Here is a 23,752-nt window from a genome sequence, read left to right as displayed (position 1 = left end):
TCATCGGGGCGTGCGGCGCAGGCGCGCGGGGCGAGCACGCGGGGCGGTGCATGCGCCGCTGCGGGGCGGGCCGGGCAGGAGGCGAGGGGAGCGCGCGCGCCATGGCGGCCCCTCCGTGCGCCTTCTCGCCCCGCGGGCGCCGCCTGTTCGCCTCGGCCGGGCCCGATGGGCGGCTGCGCGTGTGGGACACGGCCGGCAGCCGCCTGCAGCACGAGTACGTGCCCTCCGCCCACCTCAGCGCCGCCTGTACCTGCCTGGCCTGGGCCCCGGCGGCGGGTGCGCGGCAGCCCCCCAGCAAGGTGCGTGAGGGGAGGGAGCGGGGGGGAGGCTGAGGGCGGGCGGGGGGGGCCACGCGTGAGGAGCGCGGATGGCGGCGAAGCCGAGCGGGTCTGACGCGTGGCCGCGGCCCGCTCGGCTTCACCCCGCCCTCCCGGCGCCATGTGGCCGGGCGGGCCGGGCAGCGGGGCCGCGGCGAGCGGGTCCCGAGAGCCCCGCGGGGTTCGGGCACCGTCCCGCCCCGCGTCCCCCCCGTGGTGCCGGGGACGGCCACGTGTGTCTCCTCCTGGGTGGGGGGGCGCGGGGGGAGCCGCTCCCCCTCCCGGGATTGCGCTGCTTGAGGTGAATTTCACGTGTCGGTGGTGGGGGGTGGGGATTAGTTCTGTGGGTTTTTAAAGCAAAAATTCGGCAGAAGCGCTGGCTGTTGGAAACCATTTGTCTCTCGTGTTATCTGCGTGGAAGAAGCCTTCCTTGAAGGAGCGAGGTATGTTAATTGATGGCACGTCTTGCCGTAATTGAAAGGGCGATGCTGCAGAGCAGGTCAGCTGCTGTGCACCCCCTTAGTTCCCTCTCCGCTAAAGGCAGGATCTCTCCACGCTCCCTTACCCTCGGAAGTACCCCCGTGCGAGCTGCTACACTGTCTGTGATTCATCTTCCTGAGTCCAGGAATCCTGCAAGAAGGTGTTCAGTAGTTTTATTCACACCATGCATCAGGAGTGCTTGGATCCTCTCCACCTTGGATCAAGTTTTAGTTAGCATCACCTCAGGTGAACACTGAACCTGAAAATATCTGGAGTATGTACTGGGGTACCTTTTGGTCTGTTTTATGTTGAGGTAATTCTTTAGCTGGAATATACAATTTCCTGAGGAAAAAAGAATGCAAAACCTGCATAAAGTATGTGAAATCACCCCCATTATAATAAGAAGTAAGGGGTGGTTTTTAAAGTGTGTTTTAGTGTGTCAGCAATTCAACATTTGAAATGAACAGCATTCAGTATTTAAAATGCTGTTCAGGCTGTTTCAAAATGCTTAAAACACAGATTATCAACCCAGAGGAGGGCAATATTGTTTTACTCAGTTGAGCAGCTTAGTCCCTGAACTTTGAAAACTCCCAGGACATTTGAAGAATGAAGTGGAGAGAGTCAGTTTTATGTGGCCTCAACCTGTTCCTTTTTCATGGAACTTTCAAGTAAAAACGATCCATTCATTAGTTGCAAAGCTGTATGGGTTCATTGCTCTTAGGTGCCCTGAAACTGGCATATGAGAATGCTGTTAAAATGTCCTGTATTAAATGAAACTCAACTAGACACAGTGTGCTGCTGTGGTGCCATAAGTCAAGCACAGGATGTTTCTGAGGGGCTTTTAAAACTTTTTTTAAATAACCTTTTCTAGAGACACTCTCCTAAGCCCCACAGGTCTTTGAATTTAACCCGGTTTAAGGTTATATGAAAGCAACCTTAGCCACCTCTCAGTGCTTTCTGGCTGTTCCAGTAGGTGGAATCCTGTCCCCTGCTCAAAAGCTAGTCCATTTTAAAGTGGACCTGGGAAACATACTGTTTCTTACAATAATTGTGCAATAAAACCTTTAAAAGTCATTGGGGTTTTTTTTCCTTAGACTGAGTTGTAGAACCAAAACTAGGATAGTTATGCCAAAAACATTTTATTGAATGTGTTTTTTCTGGTGTTATTTAGTCTTTTGTTCCTGGGTTTCAGGTGGTCAGGGGTAGAGCTCTGCCAGTAGATAGCTATAGATGGTGTTTGGCCAAATTGCACTTAAACTCAGTGTGTTTTGGACTGCTGCCATGTTAATGGAGGCCATGTGGTGCAGGGGAATATTAGAACTCACGTTCTGAACTGCAGGCTCTGGAATTGCTGATGCAGGGGTGCCTTTGCTGGGATGCTCCCTGCCCCACGTGCTTCCAGTGCTTCCTGTGTGCAGCGTTCATCACCTCCTGCTCCGTGGGGTGTCTTGTGCAAGAGTGCACCTCCAGTATTCAAAGCACCTTCTTCCACTTTCTTCCTGACAAGCTGCAACTGCTCTGTCATTGTCAAGTGTCAAGACCTTTAGATTTATCCCCATTTCAGTGCTCTAAGTGCTTTATTTCACATGTGAGCAGCAGATTTCTGTTTAGGAAGTCTCAGTGGCTTATCAAGTCAAGAAAGAACATTACTGAAAAATGTGTGCACAATTCCTTTACAAGTGACTTCTTTTAACCATCTCCACTAATTAAAACTTTGTGCTTTTTCAGGCAAAGTTGAAGGATTTCTAAATAAGCTTGAGTTTCCATAAATCTGAAAAAGAAATCAGAGTACAAGGAAGCTGATATTTGTCCTGCCCATAACAACAGGGTGCTCTTCTATTTAAGACCCTGATCCACAAGTGACTCCCACATGGATGTTAAGTGCAATTGCCATTTGCTCTGTGTACCAATTTAATGTAGGGTGGGGAAGTTTGATTTTTTTTTTAAGTTCTTAATTTTTTTTCCAAATCATATCAAATGTTAACAGGTGTCTGAATTTTCCACTGGCATTTTTTCATGCAGAACTTTCTGACAAAGTGCTCCCCTCATATTGCTGATAAGGGGTGATCAGTAAAGAAATGCATGTGGAAAAAAAAACTGGAGAAACCTTCACTGCCCCTTTGCTTTCTCCTGACCCTGGAAATAACTGTACTTGTGGGAATTCTCTTGTGCCTTTGAGTTGTTCCAAGGAAATTTGCTATAGCAAACTGAAATGGAAGTTGAAAAAAAAAATTAGTTGATAGATTTATTCAGGGCAAGAAAATAAAGTCTGTTATTAAGTTTGGTTTTGCTTTGCAGCATGGGTGTGTGGGGTAATTGGTAAAACTACTTAAAAAGATCGAAAAGTACCAGAAAACACAGGAATTGTACTTGCATCTCTGCTCAGTGGCCTTTGTCTTTGCATGTCAGACTGCAGTTTCAATTAATTGTCATTAGTTTCTCAACATCTGTTTTTTAATATTTTATAAATACATTTCTTTAAGAAGATAAAGCCTAAATAAATACTTGCAAAATCCTCTAATTGTAATCTTTTTTCTCAATAGCCTGCTTTTGATGTAAAAGTTATCTTTGCAGCAATTTTGTATTTTTTGGCCTAAACCAAAACACTTTTCTTTGCAGAAGGTGTTAGCTCTGTTAAATACAGAAGGAATAGAAGATCCTGCTTGAAAGAACCAAAATATTTATTTTTCACTATCAAACTTCAATATCTTACTTGTGGTGGAAATTACTGCATCCTGATTGTCATATTTCTGGACCTGAGTAGAAATTATTTGTCTTCACTGTGTCATGTCTGTTGTAAAACAGATTAGCTACACCACATGGAACTCGAACAGAGCTGGTTGCTCACATTTTATCTCCTTGGGCTTCTTCAGGCTGCTTGTCAGCGAGGATAGCTCTGTTGTGTAGAGGAAGCATTAGCATGTGTGTAATTTTTAAATTGGAGAGAATGCTTTGCTGTGATGTAACAAATATAAGGAGACTTACCAAGGTCCAATTAAAAAACTAATCATTAGTGATTTTTTTTCTTTTCATGTCCTTGAACATTTTTTAAATTTTCTTTTTTTATTTGTGTGTGTGCAGTTAGTGATTATCACAGTGAGAATGAATATGATGACTTCTTCTGCCCTCTTTATTTTAGTTTCACATGTTTAAGAACCAGTTTTATTCCTTCTTTCCTTCCCAGTGATCTGCATTCTCAAATTTTTGGTTAAGACAGACAAAGTGAAATCCCTCCTTGAGGTGGCTGACAGGCACTTGCAGAGCAAGAGTGTGAAGAGTTATGAATTGCCTGATCATCTGAGGACCTCTGGTGCAGACAGCAGGACTTGGGCAGAGCACTTTGTTTTGAATCCCAGTCCTTCCCTCTGTGGAATGGGTTAGCACTTCATTTTTAAGAAGCATTATGAATGCTTCAGATTTGCAAGACTCCTTTCATTACTTTTTGAGAAAAAATAAATTGATCATGACCAAGTGTTTCCATTTTATGGATGTAGTAGTCTGAACGAGTTAATCTTTACTTCTGCCTCTGGGACAGGAAATTTGTAAAAAAGTAAAATGTGGGGTTTTTTCCCACGTGCATGTGGTTGGGGTGGTAGCAAAATGGCCTATACCAGGTGTTTACAAGTGACTCATAGAAGTTTGTTACCCTTTTTCATGGAGGTACAAGATGAGTTTCTAGGGTTGTGTACACTTCAGTGTTCATTTTCTGTCTTAGTGGTGTTTGTTCTGGCTGTCTGGATCTTAAACTTCTCTTAAGGTTTTTCTTCCCTCTGCTTTAACACTGAGATTAGCCACTCAGACTGGTCTATTTCACAGTTTCTCTCTTTTGGTTTTCCAGGATGGCCCCCAGAGGAAAAAACGGAAGTCTGAAGTTGGAGAAGTGGACAAGCAGTTAGATATCCTGGCTATTGGTACAGCAGTTGGTAGCATTTTGTTGTACAGCACAGTAAAAGGAGAATTACAGAGCAAGCTAGTAAGTAATGCACTCTTCATCACATGCTACCAAACACTTCAGTCAGTTTAGGCCAAAAAATCTGGGTTTCTAAGTTAGTGCAGTATCTTAACACTGTCCATGGATTTGCTGCTTTCCATTAAAAATAACAGTAATGATGAAATTCCTCACAGGAGAGTTAAATCCTTGGTGGGACTGTCATACCCTCAGTTCCTGCATGGCATTGTGGGAGGGAAGGGCAGAGAACTCATCAGCGCTTGGGAAGGTGTCACGCTGGTGGACTCTTCTGTAAATTCACCTCCCTTATGTGCCGGGGTGTGCCAGTTGTTGGTTTCTCTGGGTCTGCAGTGAAGGTACTTCAAACAGTAGTTCATGTTCAGACTCAGATGTTTATTATTTCTTATCAGTGAAACAGTCTCACAACCGTGAGTTCAGCAGCTTTTCATTAGAAGGCACAAAATGGCCAACGCTCTCTTGTTACAAGGTCTTTTAAGACCAAACTCTCCAATTAAGAGCTGATACCTGGATTATTTTCCCTTTTAACCCAATAACTTATCCCTGGAAGCCCACAATGCGGACTTTTCTGCCCAGTTACAAAATGCCACCCAAACCCAGGATGAAGAAGGAAAAAGAAGCATGAAGAAGCAACCCAGGACAGCACCCTGTGCCCTCCATCTTGCTTCCATCCACAACATACTAAAAATCCCCAAACCTGATTTTCTCACCAAGTGATACACCTACACTGCTCTCTATAATTTATTTCACACTTTTGTGGATTCTAGTCTATCTTGAAGTGTAGGAAGCTTTCTTCATGAATGAGGGTCAAAGTCAGTGCTGCCCTGGGGGTCAGGGCACCCCAGAGCAGACAGAAAAATATTCCCGATACTCTGGTTTTCCACACTTATGGAAAGTCTTGAGCTCTCTCAGCACATGATCTTTTTTGAATGATACACAGTAACTTCAATTTTGCCTTTCCAAACTCCCAAGCACCTCCATTTTAGTTGTGGGTTACATAATAAGCAAAATAAATCCATATGAATGGCTCTGCGATACTTTTGAGATACTTGGGTATACTTTTGCTTCTAAACTCAAAGTTGTAGGTAGGGTGATAAACATACATGAATTTAGAGAAAGCAGTAATTTCTGAGAATTATGGTGCAGGCAAGTGACAGTAACTAATGAGTATCAACTTCATTATATGGAAAAACTATGTTTGAAAAGTGTAGCTGTAGTTTGTTTAAAAACACTCCTTTTCCACAGAAGACAGCAGGTTTTATGAGTACTTTGCTTTTTACATATAGGTTGAATGAAAAGATTATTCCTGTTAAAATAAGAGATGTTACTTTTCGCTCTCTTTACTGAACAGAATATTTTGCTGCAGTGTAGTTTGTCTTGCTCAAAGCTCATTTGCATCAATATCTTTGGGAGTAATTTGAGCAGGTTGTTACAATCCAAATAGTGAAATGGACTCCATTAAATATTTTCATAAATAATTCAGGATTATATTTGGAGCTGCAGAGATTTTGGTTGTTAAGAGAAGTGATACTGCTTAAGGGGTCTTCTGGTCTGGTGATAGTGTGCTCCTGAATGCTAATACAAAGGGAAGGCTACTCACCTCTGAGTGCCCTTAAGGAAGGAGGCATATAGATGACTTCAGCAAGACACCTGTGGCTATTCTTTCCTCTGAGCAGATTTCATACAGTTAGCCTTATCTGGCTGTGTGTATAAAAACAGCAGGCAAGACAGTTGGTTTTTTTTTTTGGAGGGATCAACAAAACCGGTCTGTCCAGCAGCATCCCACCCTGAAACTGAAGAGAGCATATAGGTGTGTGTAGGTGCTTGTGGTCCAAAAGGAATGACAAAAGGCAGAGGCTCTACAAAATCTACAAAGTTCTATCAGTAAATTGTACACTTGGCATGGAAATTGGTGTCTTCTGATACAAATGCACAGCAGTGGATTTTGAATAAGGGGTAGGGGCAGAAGAAAAGAGAGAGAAAGAAAGGAATGTAGAAAGAAGAGTCACCAGTCCTGGCTCCAGCATCGAACCAGCTGATGGGGTGTCCAGCGTCCTGGGGCATCCATCCCTCAAGCATTGTGGGAGCATTTTTTTATAGACAAGTGCTGCCCACCCTGGAGCAGTTTCTCACATTCTATGCAAATTTGCTACTATGTGCAGTTTGCTCTAGACCTTTCTGGAAATGGGCTGGAGGGCTGTGGGGGCATCTTTGATGTTCTTGATCCGCCCCTGCTGGGGGGATCTTTTGTCAACAGTCCAGGCCCACTTCTGGAATCTTTCCTGTGTTTCTGCTGTGCTGATCATCAGGAGCCAGAACAAGGCTGGACCAGGAAAGTGCTGCCCTACCTCTGCATGGCCCCCTCCTCCAGCCATGCCCTGTTCTTTCCTACAGTGTGATCTTGCCAACAGTCCTTGTTTGGTTCCCTGGCTGGCTGTCAGTGTTTGGGACATTCACATTGGACTGTTCTGGGCTTCTACATGGCCCTGCACAGGACAGCTCTGGGAGTCACAGCGTGTGCCTGAGGGCATGTCCAAATGCTTCTTGAACTCTGGCAGGCGTGGGGCTGTGACCACTTCCTTGGGGAGCCTGTGCCCCGTGGGTGAAGAACTTTTTCATAATGTCCACCCTAACTCCCTTCCTCCCAACACAGCTTCTTGCCATTCCCTTTGGTTCTGTTACTGTCCAGCAGAGAGAAGTGATCAGTGCCTGCCCCTTCGCTTCCCCGTGTGAGGAAACTGTAAACAACATCTCTTCTCTAGGCTGTATAAGCCAGGCCAAAATACTTACGTGTATGTACCAAAATGTGAAATATCTTTAATTTATATAACTGTCAAGTATGTTCTTTGGAACCACACACACACCTTAAGATGCCAGTGATTGGAATTTAGATCTCGAAAGAGCACCTTGTTCACATTGTTGGTGTGGGAAAGACTCAGCTGTCAGGACTACTCCAGTGAGTTGACCCTATGTTATCTTTTGTAGGATGGTGGTCATGACAGTAGAGTAAACTGTGTGAGATGGCATCAAGACAGCTCCTGCTTGTATAGCTGTTCAGATGACAAACACATTGTGGAATGGAACACACAGACCTGCAAAGTAAAGTGGTGAGTAGGGCTGCTTTTCACTTGAAATTTTTTACACTTGCGTTTGTGTGTTTTCTCCCTTGCAGGTTTTGGAAATGCTGCACTCTACTTTCTAGGCTTCATGCCCACAAAGTGACTGTTGACTGTTATTTTTCTCAAATCAGGAGTGGTTTTATTAGGGAATGAAAGCACAGTTGTCATAGGCATCTTCTTCTGTGTATTGGAAAAGCTAGATGAAACCGTTCTGAGAGGGGTTTGGATCCCTCCATGCTAACTTTTAGTGAGACTGAAAGACTAAAAGTCCTACTAAATGCTGAAAAATCTAAATTCTAATAAAAAATCGTTGAGTAGATACTGGAAGATCTCATTCCAGTAGAACTTGATGCATGCACCCAGCTTTGCTCAAAGGGCCTTGCTGTGATGATAACCCACTTGGTTTCGCTTGCTGCTGATGTGCAGTGGAGACACTTCCACTTGGCTGTCTGAGCAGGCTGCTACTGTTAAAAGTACTGTTGAGCAAAATGGAGCTTAGTTCAGAGTAACAAAATGTTTGGTGTAGGGAGTTATTTTCTTCTGTATAAAGTAAAATTGTTCTTAAACTTTAAAGAAGAAACCACGATTTCTATTAACAATCCTGGTTACCTTTCTTCAGTAAAAGCCTACTGATGGCACATTGATCCTTCTCTTGATGTTGTTTCTGTTTTTGTGATGTTGCCCACTGTTGGTTATTACTGCAGTGCTCCTGGTTTTATTAAGGTTGGCATGAGCACTGCAGGCAGCCCATCATCAGTAGCCCCTTTGGTATCCCTTAGGTTGTATTATGTTGAGACCCTATGTAAAGTAGCAGAAGATGGCTGTAAAATCTCCCTCTATCTTTCTCTATCAGAATTGCACACACCCAGTTCCCTCACCTTTCCCTCTTCCATTATGTGCTCTAGTCCCTGAGGTGCCTCTGTGGCCCTCACCTGGATTTACTCCACCATGTCAGTGGCTTTGTTGTCCTGTCCCCCTGAACGCAGTGCTCAGGTGCAGTTTCAAGAGTTGCACAGATCAGAGGAGTCCCATTCCCTGATCTGCTGACAGCACTCTGGCTAATGCAGATCCTACAGATCATAGATGGCTGAGCTCATCACCACAAGGACTCCCTGCTTGCTCCTGCTCAGCTTTACTGTGAGGACTGCAAGTCTCTTTTCTTTAAAGCTACTTTCGAGCTATTTGTCCCCAACCTGCAGGACTTCACATTTTCCTCTTCAGGTCTGAGATTCTGACAGCCTGTGTCTTCTCAGGCCTGCTGAGATGCCCCTGAGTAGCAGCCCTGTCCTCCAGGATATCAACTGCTCTCCCTAATTTGGGATTGAGTGTGAAGTTGTTAGGTGTGCATTCTGTCCTGTTCTGAGATCATTAATGGAGACTGGGGCAGTCATGGAGGATATTAAGCAGCATTGGGATGTCCTTAGAGGGAGTAACACCAGTGACTTAACACCTTAGAGGGAGTAACACCAGCTGGACTTCATACCAGTGATCACAACTGTTTGAACTCAGTGATGCAGCCTGATCCTGCTCTCCTTACAGACCATCCATACAGGCTATATCTCCAATTTGGCTGCAAGGATATGTGAGACCTTGACTTCAGCAATGCTTTTGACAACTTAAATTTATCTCTCCTCATCAACCAAGGTTATTGTCTCATTAAGGCAATCAGGTTGGTTAGACACGATTTGCCATTTGTAATTCTATGCTGGATGTGCCCAGAAACTTTTTTGACCTTTCAGTGCCTTTTTACTCTTTCCTGTAAAAATTATATAAAGAGTATCCAAAGTGAAAACCAAGGTATTTTTGCTGTACTTTATATTCTGAAGTCTAGTTTAGACTCATCTTTTTAGTACATTTAAATATACCTTTTTGGTTTACATTAATAAATGGTTTAAATTCTTAAGTCATGATCTTGTCTTCAGAAGAGAATACAGAATCTTATCGTACTCTCTGTAAGGTGCAATGTTGTCCACATTTGTGGGCTGTAAAATTTTCGGCTTCTATCAAAAGTGATACAGTAAATGATCCCTGTTTTAGAAAACAGAAAAAGTATTGCTTGGACATGTGCAAGTTACTTAGAAATATTTCCAGGAAGGCTGTTTACAATCAAAATGTGGTGTGTTGCAGGCTTCTTCCTATCTGTAAAGGATTTGTGTTAATGCTTTCCTTGCAGTTTTATCCTGTGAGAAACATGTAGTATCAATATTTCTTTAAAGCACATTCAGGCTTTTCAGGACAGCATCTTTATTTTTTCCCTTTTATTTTTAATTTTTATTTTTAAGTAGTGCTTTGAACCATAGACCATTAAGGTGAAGTTTATTATTGTCAGTGAACTTCGGAGACTTGGGAGGAGGGCCAGTAACTGAATAGGCTTTGAAACTCTGAATCTTAGTGTTGAGAAGATTTTTTTGAACAGGTTGGTGAATAGAGAAGTCTTGAAAATGGTATGGCTCTTCTTGCCCTAATTTCAGAAGTAGAAAACCTTGAGAGTATTCAGAACAGAATAAGCAAGTATTTAGAAAGAAGTCAACAGTTCAGTATTGAATAACTTCATGTTTTTGAGTTGTGGTTTTTTTTGTTAACTAATTTGAAGGCGAAGTGCAGAAGCAGAATAGCTTTGACTTCTTGACTACTTACATCACTGTTTTTTAAATTTTACCTTTAATTTTCCATCATGGTGGTTTTGAGATTATCCTAATCAATACTGTTTTTTCTGTTTCTCCATCTTTCTCCTTGTGTACAAAAACTCCATCCAAATTCTAGTAAGTGGAAAGGCGACAATAGCAGTGTCACCTGTCTATGCATCAGTCCAGATGGAAAAATGCTGCTGTCAGCTGGTAGAACTATAAAACTGTGGGACTTGGAGACCAAAGAAGTCTACAGAGTAAGTACCTCTGTTAAACTAGATGCAAAGAAATGCCCTTCTTGGTTGGTGACACTACCTCCCTAGTGTTTTCTGGTCAGACATCTAAAACATTTCACTGTGTGTGAGGATACACTTAGCAGTTTTGGGACTGCTGGACATTTTTGCTGTGATGGTACCCTAAACTATTGTTTCCACTTGCTGAGAATTGAATGAGGACATTACATTTTTGTTTCTGAGCATGCTGCCAGCATCTTCTCTCAAGGCTGTAGGAGAAAGATGGATGCTGTTTTTTTTAAACTGGGTCTCTGTCTGATACCCTTCTGTCAGGAGAACTTTGTTCACCACCGTATCAGTTACTGCTGGCATGGGTTTTAACATGAGTCCCTCCACAAAGCCTTCGAGTTTCCTTGCTAAACTTCATGTAACTGATGGCGTTATCAGTTTTGCTGTTGAAACAGTTGGAAGGCATAGGAGCAACTCCTTATTGTTCCCTGAGCAGGGCTCAGACATTGAGCAAATGGCCATGCTTTAGCTGATCCGTGAATGCTGCCGTGTTCTCTTGCCTGCTAGCAGACAGGACAGGGATAGTCTCTGAATCTCCTGTCAGGTGAGTGTGTACACATGTGCTGTTACTTTGGGCTTGCTGGCACATGGCAGCTACCATGTATGTCTGCATTCTGTAGTGACCAAAACCACTATTTGCAAAAGTAGATTGAAGAACCAATTTTTGGGGGGCCCTTGGGGGTGGTGTGTTGCTCAAATTTAGTGTCAGCACACGTGTGTCCATTGTTTAAGGTGAGAATGAAATTGATTCTAGTTCCATTGGAAAGGTTGAAGCTGGGGGGGCCGAGGGGAGAGCTTTGTGACAGCAGTACAGGTGGATGTAATTTCTTTTGCATGGATTTAATCCCATTGAATTTGCCTTTGATTCCCCATTTAAAATGTTGATAAATATGTGGCAGGTCAGAAAAAGCTTCCTTGACATAGAAAAATGCAAGGAAACTGATCACTAGTAAAAACCACTGAGCTGTCCTTGTTGACTTAGTAACGCTTGAATTTTTCCTACTGTCTGTTAACTAATGTTTTGATTTTTGCCATATGACTGCTTACGGCAATCATGGAAAGATCCTGTTTTTTCTCTTAGCATTTCACAGGCCATGCTACATCAGTGTCATCATTAATGTTTACCACAGTGAAACCTACAAATGACAGTAAACCCTTTGATGGAATTACAGGACTCTATTTCTTGTCTGGAGCTATACACGACAGATTATTGAGTGTGTGGTATGTAAGCTTTTCATAATTTGTGACTCATGAGTTTTGAGCATAGAGCCATCAAGTGATTGTGATTAAACAAGGTAAAGCAGAAGGGGCACTCTGGAAAAATGCAGTGATGATCTCTTTATTGGTGGTTTCGACTCACTGATTGTTGAGTGAAGACGAGATTTTCCTTGGCTGTGTCTGAGCATGCTTCCAGTTGCCATTTGTATCACTAGTGTGTGCCAGAACATACTGTGTAATAAACGTCCATGTTCTTTGCACTTCTTGTAAGGTTTATGCAAAGTTTTCTTGCTCAGTTTTCTCTTAGGAGTTACTTTGCTCTTAGAAATTAGAATGTTTTGTAAGCTGAACACTGAAATGTCAGCGTGGTGCTTTTGGATATAGGAGATACCACCACATTTACTAGTGATTTATAGGCTTTGTAATGCTGCAGAGAATGCTGTTTGTGCTGTGGTAAATAACATGTGCTTTTTGTGTCTTCCAGGCAGATCAGGTCAGATAGGAAAGAAAAGAATGCTGTGATGTCTTTCACAGTAACAGATGAACCAACTTTTGTGGACCTGACTGTATCAGAAGTCAAAGAAGAGGTAGGAGCAATAGTTTGTAAACAAATATATTCCAACAATTTTCACTTACCACATCAGTTTCCTTTTAAGGGAGTAAAGAAAGAGGCTTGGTTTATTTTTGGGTTCTGTTATGCAGAGATGAGATCCAAATGCCAATTCATGGGTCTAAGAATATTTATTACAGGTACATTTATAAAGCTGGTAGTTTGAAATGCTTGTTTTCAAAGATACTAAGTGCAAATTCATTGGGTTTTTTCAGAAATTTTGTTCATGATGGAAATGTCCGTTGCTTCCTATTTAGAACAAGTTAGAAGTTAAAATGGTTGTTAGAACTTGGCAGCAAAGAAAAACACAAAAGAAATTATTTCTAAAAATCTGGTTTGGGTATGGTCCTGTTTTTTTTCTGATTTCAAGTGTTTTTGGCAGTGTAACTGCATTTGGAATTGACTAGCCTTGAGTGAGTTAAAGTGGCAGTGTACATTTGCCAAGTCTCTCAGTTTTAACAGCACAAGTCTTTCAAAGTGGTTGCTTTTTGAAAAATACGTGGATGTGAAACACGTTCACAAACTGTTCCCATAATTATTTAAAACATTTTTCTCCTGCTGCCTTTAAATTCCATTTCTCAGAGCAGTATTTCATGCTATATTTTTCTGATATTTCCAGTTGGCTCTTCCTGCGTGTATTGGAGAGTATTCAGTAATGTACCCCTGTTGTTTAGTTTCCCAGAGGAGTCATCTCAGTTCCTTTCCTCTAAGCATATTCAGAGTCAGTGCCTTTGCAGAGCTCTGCCTCTAGACATGTGTCTGCTACTGTGCAAACTGTTTAACTCAGTGTAGATTACCAGTGATAAAGTACAGTTGTGAGTTATTTTATTAATCTTCTAACGACTTGTACTGAATGTTCCTGAGTGATGACATCTTTGATCTTCTTTTCAGATTTAGTGTAATGTTCTTAAATACTGAAAAAGTTCAAATTGTAGCCATACAGCTGTCTCTTGATGTCCTGAACTTCCAGGAGGGTGTCTCTTGATGACCTGAACTTACAGGAGGGTTTTCCTTTGATCTAATGAAACTCTGTTATTGTGCCTTCTTTCAGCCTGTGAAGTTAGCAGTTGTGTGCAGAGATGGGCAGTTGCATTTATTTGAACATATCTTGAATGGGTAAGTTAGGATTCATCTGGAGGGTCTTTGGGGAAAGGTCTGGGGTTACTGCAAGGCAAAGCTCAGTTTTATTGTGCTGCTGTCTTTAAGCTCTTGTAAATGCTCGTGAACCAGGTTTCAGGTTCCAGCTGTTTCTTTGTCTTGGGTTACTGGACACGTTTTTGAATAACTCACTTGTTGGGGACTGTGTTGAACTTTGGTATTATGTGTGGCTTTAACCCAGATTTTGTGTGTCTGTGCCTCATCTTAGCCATCTACAAAAGGTGTAAAATGGCTGAGTTTGCTGAGGACCTGCTTGTGAAAGATGCTTAGACGTGCAAGATATTGAAGTGTTCAAGCTAAACAGCTTGAAAATTTTTAATTTCTTTTTTTTTCCAGTTACTGCAAAAAGCCCTTAACATCAAACTGTACTGTTCAGATAGCAACACCTGGGAATGATGAGGACTCCACACCAAAACCAGTCCCTATTCTAGCAGCTGCATTTTGCACAGACAAACAGTCTCTGCTGCTGGTGTATGGAAATGCCTTACAGCCTGTCATAGAGAAAGTGGTATGTAAAACTTAACAGAGAGGGTTTGCATTCTGTAATATGGACTGCATGCTGCTTCCAGTTGGAGAAATTTTTGGGTTTTGTATTTTTATTTTTACTGTTTTGAAATGATAGAATAATACAAAATATATTCCTTGCTCTTGTTTTGGGAGCTGTGACCATTGCCCCCAAGCTGTTTGGAAAGGAGGTTTGTATTCTTCCATTTTTTCAGTTGGAGTACAGGTTGGTGCCATTGCTGACTGTTTCTTGCCATTTCAGCTCTTGCTGAGTTAGGCCATTGAAACTGATTTTAATACAGTTCCAGTTTACCTGTGTAAGTGTCCTTGGAGAGTATAGAGATATGGTAACAAAAGGCAGATATGCAAAGGAGCTGCTATTCTAGAGTGAAAACATTAATTTTAATTTATACCATTGGAATTTGTTCTCATCTTTCAGTAGCTTAATGAATCACAGGTGTGAGTGTCAGCTATATTAACTGGTTTTGTTCCTGTCCTCCTAGTCTTTGAACACCAGTGAATCCCACATATGTTTGGTACGGGACGTCCAGAAAGTGTTGTCACTTAGAACAGATGCTGCTGTAACAAAGGTGAGCTTTGCATGACATGTGGTTTTGTTGTTTCTCATGTTTTACTTCAGAAACAAAGTAGGTAATATTCACTGCTCTCTTGAAATGAGATTGGATTTCTGGATGGGCCTGTTCAGAACTGCAGCAGTAGCTATAGATGTCCATAGCACTCAGGCAGCTGTGGGCAAGGAGATCTTCATGGTTCCTGTGTATCCTGGCATGTGCGAGAGCACACGGTGGCCCTCTTGTAACTCAGCAGATCTGCTTGAGAGACAGGGTTGATTGGTGGGGTTTTTCTGCCTAAGATCAGTCCTTCCCTTGGAGTCTGTGTTTTGTACAACCTCTTTGACTCTGGTGGTTTGATATGACTTTGTTTTGGAGTCTAAATAAAACTTAGTGGACCCTTAACTGGCAAGTTCTTTTTGCTCTTTCTTGGTGTGGCCTTCATGTGTTCCTGGTCACAGGGACCTGGGAATGTGAGTTTGGCACTTGCATGGTAGCAGTGCCCACTGAGGCCACTTGGCACTGTGTTCTCCCATGCAGGATCCCTTGGGTGTTTAGAGACAGGCTGTAAAGTTCTTAATCATTGTGCTTATTCAAGGCCTTGAAGATTTTAAGTTCTTGGAATATCAGTGAAGTGAGCAGACAGCGCTGTTTTTCTGACCCTTCAGTTATCTATTGGATGTGGTGCTCCATCAGCCAGGCAGGGTTTTGTGCTGATTGCTCAGTCCTGGAGCTGGTGGGTGGCAGGGCTGAACTGCAGGACAGGTGCAGGGCCTCTGGCATGCAGTGATGATACCCATCTTGGTTTCGCTTCTTGCTGAATTCCAGTGAAGACGCATCTCTTGGCTGTCTGAGCATGCCGTGTGGGGAGAAGGTCAGTGATGAGTGTGGTGAGCTAAGGGAATAGTATTTTATCAACACTGGTGTTCTGTGATAGCATTCTTGATGCAGAAAATCTACTTTTTGGAAATTGGAAGTTGCTTTGCTCTGTGTAGTAGATTATGCTTTTATCACTTAAAAAAGCCTGGATAGAAGTGCTGTGGTTTAAAGAAGTGTTCTGGAAGTAGCAGAAAACACATTTTTGATATTCTGGAAGTGGCATACTGCCTTACATTCCCTGAGTCAGGGGAGCGTGTGGTTGTTAAATACAAAATTCCATCTCCTTTGTGTTCATTGAAGATGGTACCTTAGCTTGTCTGGTCACAGTCTACTGAGTTCTGTGTTTGAGCAATCCCTAGAAGAGAAGAGTTGGGATTGAAGGGAATAGGGACTACCTTTTGGTGTTACATTGTGTTGCTTTTCTTGGTCAGTTATTGCATTCCAGTGGATGCTGAATTAATCTGCATGTGGTTTTATACAGCTGAATGTTGGCACAGGTGGTATCTATTGCCAGCAAAACATCCCAGTATTTGCTTTGATACAAACAGTTCTGTGAATGTTACAGTAAAAGCTTGTAAGAAAAGTGGTTCACAGGTAATTCCAAGGAGACCATTGCTTTAGTTAATCATGAAAACTAACTGTCTTTCTTGAGGTTATTAATTCTCTTAAATATGTTGGATGTGCCTAATATTTATGTCAAGAAAATGGGTTGTGTTGGCTCATTTTACCATATGTGTGAGAGTCACAGAATAAAATCCATATTTTAAATGGGAAGAAAGCTCAAGATACTAGCAATTGATGCAAATGTGGTTCTCTCTGTGTGCTAGGTAAAGACACCTGTTGTGAACTCGGACGCCAAAGTTCTAGTACCTGGCATTCCAGGACATAGTACAGGTGTCAAAACTCCAGCCTTGGGAAAGGAGAAAAAGAAAAACAAGAGGAAACCAGGAGAGTCAGAGGTAAAAAGCTTCTTAATTCAAACTCAGCAAGATTGGAGAAACTATCGTTATACCTTCTTTAGCTGAACTTGGATTTGCTTTGTTTGCTGTGGAAGAAAGGGTAATGTTACCACCTTTCTGTCTGAGACTTCTCCCTGCTCAAAACATTTTTTTTCATTCAAGCCCTCTGTGCCTTGCCTATGGTTTTGCCAGGTTGTTGCAGAACTTTGTAACACACTTGTTGCTGCCTATGCCGAGACAGATTAGTGCTTTTCAGCCAAAACTTCCTCTGCTTTTGTTTTCCCATGCTATCTTCTATCAGTGCATTTACAAGACTACACAAAATTTGTGTTCTTCTCCAGCAGATCTAGTGAGGATGCACTAAGTTAGGTACTTTGCTTTCAGGTGATAGTTGTGAGAAAGCACTCTGACCCAGCACTGCCTTATTTCCCCTCTGCAGGAGAGCATCGAGGAGCGCCTTGGGGCGTTGGATATTGATGTAAGCAAAGTCAAAACTCCTGGTGGCCTTCCCCAAACAGACAGCTTTGCTGTGCTGCTGGTTCAGGGCTTGGAAAGCAACGATGCAGAAATCTTAAATGTAAGTCTTGCAAGCTCAGTGTATGCTGTTGAATGTGTTCACTGGGACTGGTGGGAAGCCTCCCTGAAAGCCGGGAAGGCTGAACAGTTCAAAACCTGCTGTTTCCCCCAGGTGATTTTGCTGATTTGCTGCTCAAGGCAGTGCTGTTATGAATTGGTGTTATTTTCTGTTGTTACTTGCCTTGCTTTCTGAGTCAGTCCCTGACCTTTGAAGCACTTTGTTTATGATAAATTTGTTATGTCACAGTTCAGATGTTTTACAAGTGGTGCTACTAATGTAGCCATGTTCCCTTTAGCTTGGGCTGGAGCATAATCTGTGCTTAGTCTCCTGACGGTACATTTTTCAAGCAGGTACTGTTTGAAAAATGAAATGAATTTTCAAGTGTCACTTGAAAAGCTTATCTTTGCATTTGGACATAACAGTACTGGGGTGGGGAACTGTTAAGAATTTGATGCTGAATAAAATTTTTTTGTCACAGATGCTGGTGAAAGACATTTATTTTTGGAAGTCAGAAAATATTAAGGGAGATTTTCATGTGCCTGTAATGCATAATTTTTAACATGGGGCAGGTGAACTAGAGGCAAGGCTAGATTGTTTTTGATGGGTTTATTGAGTGTCTTTCCTTTGTTAATTGTACATGACTTGGAAAATGAAACTCCTTTTCATAGCAGATCTTTTGCTCATTATCCGCAGCACACAAAAGTAGTGGAGCAGGAAGAGAGATATAGGCAGGAATTTTTGATTTTGCTGGTTGCCCATGCACATATTAAAGCTGAATTAGTCTCTGATCATATTTTTTTTTCATTTTAACAGAAAGTGCTTAACACAAGGAAAGAAAATATAGTAAAGAATACAGTAGCCAGAATGCCTATACATGCTGTCATTCCACTGCTGCATGAGGTAAGAGAGCCTGCACTTCTTCTACTGTCATACAAGCCACATGTGATTTGCCTTCTAGCTGCTAAAATCCAGGATATGTCTCTTTATTTTTGAAATTGGTTTGGTGCTGTAAGAGGACTGAAATATTTCTTAATTTATCCTGATAGTCTTTTTATCTTTTCTGGCTGAAGCTTAACCAAAGGACCAAGTGTCACTATCAAAGCTTACTGTCAGAGCATTTGATTGTGTATTACTATCTTAAATGATTATGTGGGAAAAGAAAGGGAAGAGATTAACCAAAAGCTTGTTTAGTCCACAGCAAACAATCACCATTACATCTTCTTTTCAACTACTAACATGGACAATAATTTGGACTCAGAAAGTCCATTTTGCTGTACTTAAACTTTGAACATCACTTAGTAGTAATTTTAAAAGGGCTTCTATCACTGCTTATTCAGTGATATTAAATAAACTCTTTATTTGGACAGAAATACTTTAATGATTATTTTTGACTGGACATTAGGTTTTTTAACCAAACATTTGTTAGTAGCTCTTGTTATGTGAATGATGTTCTGTTGCATAAGTTAATGGTTCAATTTGTTTTTTAATTTCTATTTAAATGTGCTGACCACAAATAATATTAAATTTTTGTAATGGTACTGATCTTAACTGAATTATGCAGATGGCCTGGTGCTGAATGTTTGGTCTTACAGCACCTCCTTAGGCTTATGTTAATGAGATGCTGTGTTTCTTTCCTGGGACCTTTGTCAGGGAATCTAAATGCAAGTGTTAAACTCTATAATCTCAGTGGATGGTCAGACCTTTGTGTAACTGTCTTCTCCCAAGTTTGAGATTGTTGTGTGAAATGGCCATTACTTGATACTTTATTCACTTGTTTCCCCAACTTTTCTGCCCTGTAACAACTGCTCTACTAAGCAGATGAACAGAGATAAAAAGTAAGAGGTTTCCTCCTACTTATTCCTGCCAGGTTTAAGCTTCAGTGGGTATTTGGTATGTTAAAAGTTCCAGCTTTCTTGTAATACCAAAACCCAGCTTCTGCAAGCTACCAGCTTGTAGAGGGTGGTAGAGCCAGCAGTGCAATTTTCTGGAGCCTGGCAGTGGTTAATCCTAGCAAGCCTCAAATGCCTGGAGAACTTTCTGCTCCACTATTGGAGCTGTCAAATGAAACTCATCAAGTTTGTTGCTTATTGCTGACTGGGTGTTTTTGTCCTTTTAGCTTACAAAGAGATTGCAAGGCAACCCATACAGGTAAGAGACAGCTCAGCTACTGTTCAGTTCACCTAAAACTTCTCACATCTGTGTGCTGTGGTCTCTCCTACCGTGTGTGTGATAGATTTTCATAGTAACTTCAATTAAACTGCAGCATCTGGAGGTAAAAAGTCACCTTGTTGGAGGTGAAAAGAGGAACTTAAAGCACACAACACGAGATGTTGGGCTTGGTCAGGGTGGCTGAAGTGAAATTAAAAAGGGAAAAGGATACCTGAAATGAGCGTGTAACCCTGAGAATGTAACTGAAGGCCCCAAATGTTTACATTACAGACCTGAACAATAAATAAAATAACTCTCAGGTGTAGAGCTTGTTTAATTATCAAATGTATTTAGACATCTCTTAATGTGGTGTTTAGTGACATAACCAGCTTCCCCCTTCTATCTTGTTACGTAGCCATAAGGACAGCCTTGTTGAGATGGGCTGTGCCGAGTTGTGGGGGTTAGGTCGGTTTGGGTTTGAGTTCATTTTTTCTAAATATAAATTCCTCATTGTAGGTGGAGAAGAAAGTAGCATGCTTTGATCTTTTATTCATTGAGACCATCCATAAAAGATTTCAGAAGCACAGACCCCTGAGCTTCCCTAGTTTAGTCCCTCACTGAAATGCCTGTTCCTTTCCTAACAAATAACTTGCATACCTCATGAGGATAGCCAAACTTTACATTTCCATCTACAGAGAGCATTTATCTTGCTCTCTAATTAAAGAGGAACTTTAAATAGAACTATTTAGCATTTAGAATGTGCAGTAGGTGTCTCTCAGGCAGTATCTCTTGGATATAATTTATTTTTCTTTCCCAGTGCCTCACTAATGGTTCGATGGCTGAAGTCTGTTTTTACCCTACATGCATCTTACCTTTCCACAGTAAGTATTTTTCATTCATGCCAATGCACTTAAGTAAAATTACATTTAAATGCTCAAATAAACGTATTTTCTTTCTTCAAGAAACTGTCTCCTGCTCTCTGCATATGGCAGTGCCCAAATCAATGCATAGAGAGCTATGCTTACACCACTTCTGCTGAACCTACTGCACATTGCTGATAAATAGTTTGTCTCAGTCATTCCTGACATAATTATAGCCATCCCAAAGTCAAACTAAGATAAGTTATGTCACACCTGTGAGAGGGAACAAAATTATTGCCAAAGATTAATCTAGTCTGTGTCACTAGATCTTACAGAACTAAGTTTTCTTTGTTCTTGTAATGCTCATATTGAGGTTGTCTTGGGCATGGCCAGTTTTATAGGATAAGGGTGTGCCAAAGCTGGCAGGGTAGGAAGTAATGCTGTAGCTTGTGGATTGAAGTCCAGCCTTGCCTTACAAATGATGGATACAGCACTCTTGCTGGGTTAAGAAAAAGATGTTTGGGCAGTGTCAGTCCTTTCTGCCGTTTGTTATAGCACTGCTGAGCAGCAGAACTTGCATGCATTGCTGAGGCTGCATTCAGACACCAGTGTATGTTCACAGCTTTCTGAACGGTGCTTCGCCCCTGCGTGGGGCAGAGACTGGAAAGGAAAAGGAGGCTAAGAACTGCCATGCTTAAAAAGTAGATGATACTTCTAAACATGGCTCAGTGTTAATTGATCAGACTGCAGGTGTTCCTCAGCTCTCCCTTCTGTCTAGAACAAGCAAGTGTTGCTTGTTCCAAACATGCAAAAGTAGTTTAAAAAAACCCAAAACATTTGGGATGTGTTTGTTAACAGCTTAATTTTTTTTTTTTAATCCGTCTCTTCTTCCTAGTTGCCAGACCTTATTCCTCAGCTGGGAATGTTATACCAGTTGATGGAGAGCAGAGTAAAAACTTTGCAAAAGCTTTCCCGTCTGCATGGAAGACTCTTCATTCTTGTCACCCAGGTGAGCTTCAACTACATAACATGGGATGTGCAGGGGTGTGTTTGACTTCCTGTTGGGATTGCATCTGATGTGATATGTCCTAGGCACTTTAATGTAGCTGCTGTTCAGTGATGCTGGTAACGCTCAGAGCAGGCCATTAATTTACTGTCCTGTCAGTCCCTGCTCACTGGAACTGTTTTGTCCTGTCAGATGTGTCTGCTCACCCATAGAATTTTAAAGAGGAGTAAATAGGAGGCACTGGGCCACTTTGGAGCAGGTGCCTCTCTGATTTTACTTTGTCATTTGTACTTTTTTGGCTGTTAAGTGAATTAATGTGTTCTACCCTTAATGTAGATTTCATTTACATTGTTAGGAGTTTTGTTGTCTTTTAAGGTTGAAATACATTATTTAATTTAAGGCTAATCTGCAAATTCCATTTAGGTTGCAGCATCACAAACAGTTCAGGAGGTACCTGAGGTTAATCAGACTGCAAAGCTGGTCTATGAGGATGGTAAGTGTTGTATGCTAAATGTGGCTCATCTCCTGAATTCACATGAAGCCTACACTTGATGACTGTTCATCATGCACCGGTGCAGACTGCAGATAGAGGGGTTTTGTGAGAGGTCCATGGCAGGAAAACCAGTGGCTAATGATGCAGACATCATATAGTTAGTTAGTCCTTCCTTGTCTTCCTTTTCTCTCCTTTAATTCCCTCCCAGCCTTGCTTCACAAATGAAGAAATCAGTGAATTGGAAATTCAGTATGCTTCTTTAACTTACCTGGTAACCTAAAATTTCTGGTGTTACCTGCCCTTGTGTTAAGGTAGTTACAGTGAAGGCACTGCTGTGATTGAGTCAGCAGGACATCAGTGTAGGGGATGTCCATGTGTGTGAGTGCATACTTCCAGTTTGGCTTTTTTCCTACTGCATCTTCATCTGTGTACTGGTAGTGGAAGTGACCTGGTCTTAACTGATGTTGGTTACCTCATCTCCAGGTAGAATCAGTTTTGGTATGGAAATAGCACAGATTGAAGACCTGGCAGCATGTGGGACTGGACTTTGTTTGTACAATGACATTTTAAAGCCTGTTCCCCAGACTGAGAGATTGCTTTCTTTTTGCAGACTCCTCAGAGGAGGAAGGCTCAGATGATGAGATGATTGCAGATAAAGACTCTGACGTAAGTGGAGTTGGACATCTTCTTCCATTTGCTTGTAGCAGAAATTGTGTGACTGACAAAGGTTCAAACATTTCTGTTTTATTTTTCCCCCAGGAAAACTGGGATGAAGATGAAGAAAAAGAGGAGCAATCTGATGAACAAGACATGACTGTTGAAAAGGAAATCAATGGTGATTCTGATTTGGAACCAGAAAATGAAAGTGAAGAAGAGTAACAGCACAAAAGAGTAATTTTAGCGGTTTGAACAAGTGGGCCACCAAGCTCTTTGATTCTGGATTCTGTTGCTGAAAGATGCTGTATTTGCATATCAGGAGTGCAGAGCATGCACAGCCTGTGTGCAGAGACACCTGTGGGGCACTGCATTTCTGAATCCAGAATGTTTAACCGTGCCAGCCTTCTCTCGCCCTCCTCCTTCCCTGCGCTTACTTAGAGAAACATTTCCTCCACCTCCTGGTCAGATTATGCCTGTCATGTGGACATGCATTTGTATCTCAAGTGAAATAAATCTGCCACCGCTGTTTGTGTGGGAAACTTGGTTCAGCTTTACATTGAATTTGTTTCAAATATTCAAGGATCAAAGACAACTGGTCTATACCTTCTTTCCATGCTTCAGTTAGCAATAGCAAGTGGGCATCCTTCTGATTTTTTTTTTTTTTAAAAAAGGAAACTGAAAAAAGAAAAAAAGGATATTTTTGTAATATTTAAATTCTGTCCTGAAATTCTTTTCTTCCCCCCTTTCATTGGCTTAGCCATACTTTGGCAATATGCAAATGCCAACTTGACTTAAAAATGGATCCTTCCTTTTTTTTAACAAATTTGAACTCAATACTTTTATATGTATAAATCAATGACTTTTCTTGTGCTTTAAAAGAACATTAGAACTATCACTGGCTCCTAATTTTGTTTTAATGGAGGCTGTATATAAGTTTAATGCTAACCCAGAGAGGCCAGACCATGTTGAGTTGGGTGGGGAGAGGGCAGTGAGACAGGGAAAGGAGAAGGTGAATGCTTGTGAATACATAGCACAGAGCTATACCTTTCTTACGGATTTTTAATCTCTCAGTGGCAGAACAAGGACAGCTATTTGCTCAGCTAACGGAAGCTGAAGTGGTGCAAACACGTTTTTAAGAGCAAAACAAGGTAAAGGTTTGAGCCATTCACCACTATAATGTACAATAATATATTTGTCTATAAATGGAGCTGTTGCAACTAAATACCACCCTCTTTGTAAAGTGAATAAATATACATCTCTTTTACCAAATACCTGTCCTGTGGTGTTTGTTGAGAGAGA

General features: G+C 41.6%; 1 protein-coding gene and 3 non-coding genes across 4 annotated transcripts; all 4 read left to right on the top strand.

Annotated features, from left to right (window-relative positions):
* Window positions 1–20: 20 nt before the first annotated feature.
* On the top strand, window positions 21–23,722 carry WDR43 (WD repeat domain 43). The gene is made up of 18 exons (XM_064415129.1): window positions 21–299; window positions 4,636–4,770; window positions 7,750–7,871; window positions 10,647–10,767; window positions 11,894–12,033; window positions 12,515–12,617; window positions 13,692–13,756; window positions 14,135–14,306; window positions 14,806–14,892; window positions 16,581–16,712; window positions 17,152–17,289; window positions 18,103–18,189; window positions 19,406–19,437; window positions 20,255–20,318; window positions 21,193–21,306; window positions 21,727–21,796; window positions 22,407–22,462; window positions 22,556–23,722. The coding sequence occupies exons 1-18, from the start codon at window positions 51–53 to the stop codon at window positions 22,673–22,675; spliced, it is 2,007 nt and encodes a 668-aa protein (XP_064271199.1). The 5' UTR covers window positions 21–50; the 3' UTR covers window positions 22,676–23,722.
* LOC135298291 (small nucleolar RNA SNORD53/SNORD92) lies at window positions 8,263–8,340 on the top strand. The gene has a single exon (XR_010360289.1). It is a non-coding gene; the product is annotated as a small nucleolar RNA SNORD53/SNORD92 (small nucleolar RNA).
* On the top strand, window positions 12,135–12,218 carry LOC135298292 (small nucleolar RNA SNORD53/SNORD92). Its single transcript, XR_010360290.1, has one exon. It is a non-coding gene; the product is annotated as a small nucleolar RNA SNORD53/SNORD92 (small nucleolar RNA).
* On the top strand, window positions 15,656–15,732 carry LOC135298289 (small nucleolar RNA SNORD53/SNORD92). The gene has a single exon (XR_010360287.1). It is a non-coding gene; the product is annotated as a small nucleolar RNA SNORD53/SNORD92 (small nucleolar RNA).
* Window positions 23,723–23,752: the final 30 nt, after the last annotated feature.

The sequence above is a fragment of the Passer domesticus genome, chromosome 3, assembly GCF_036417665.1.
Source record: "Passer domesticus isolate bPasDom1 chromosome 3, bPasDom1.hap1, whole genome shotgun sequence".
Classification (NCBI taxonomy): Eukaryota; Metazoa; Chordata; class Aves; order Passeriformes; family Passeridae; genus Passer; species Passer domesticus.
This window is presented reverse-complemented; position numbering and strand designations above follow the sequence as displayed.

What these genes read in the sequence shown, in the direction of transcription:
- WDR43 (XM_064415129.1), top strand. Translation starts at nt 51, where the DNA reads ATGCGCCGCTGCGGGGCGGGCCGGGCAGGAGGCGAGGGGAGCGCGCGC. An exon ending in CGCGGCAGCCCCCCAGCAAG is followed by an intron (nt 300 to 4,635) that starts GTGCGTGAGGGG and finishes TTGGTTTTCCAG; the next exon opens with GATGGCCCCCAGAGGAAAAA. An exon ending in AAAGCTGGTCTATGAGGATG is followed by an intron (nt 21,797 to 22,406) that starts GTAAGTGTTGTA and finishes TTCTTTTTGCAG; the next exon opens with ACTCCTCAGAGGAGGAAGGC.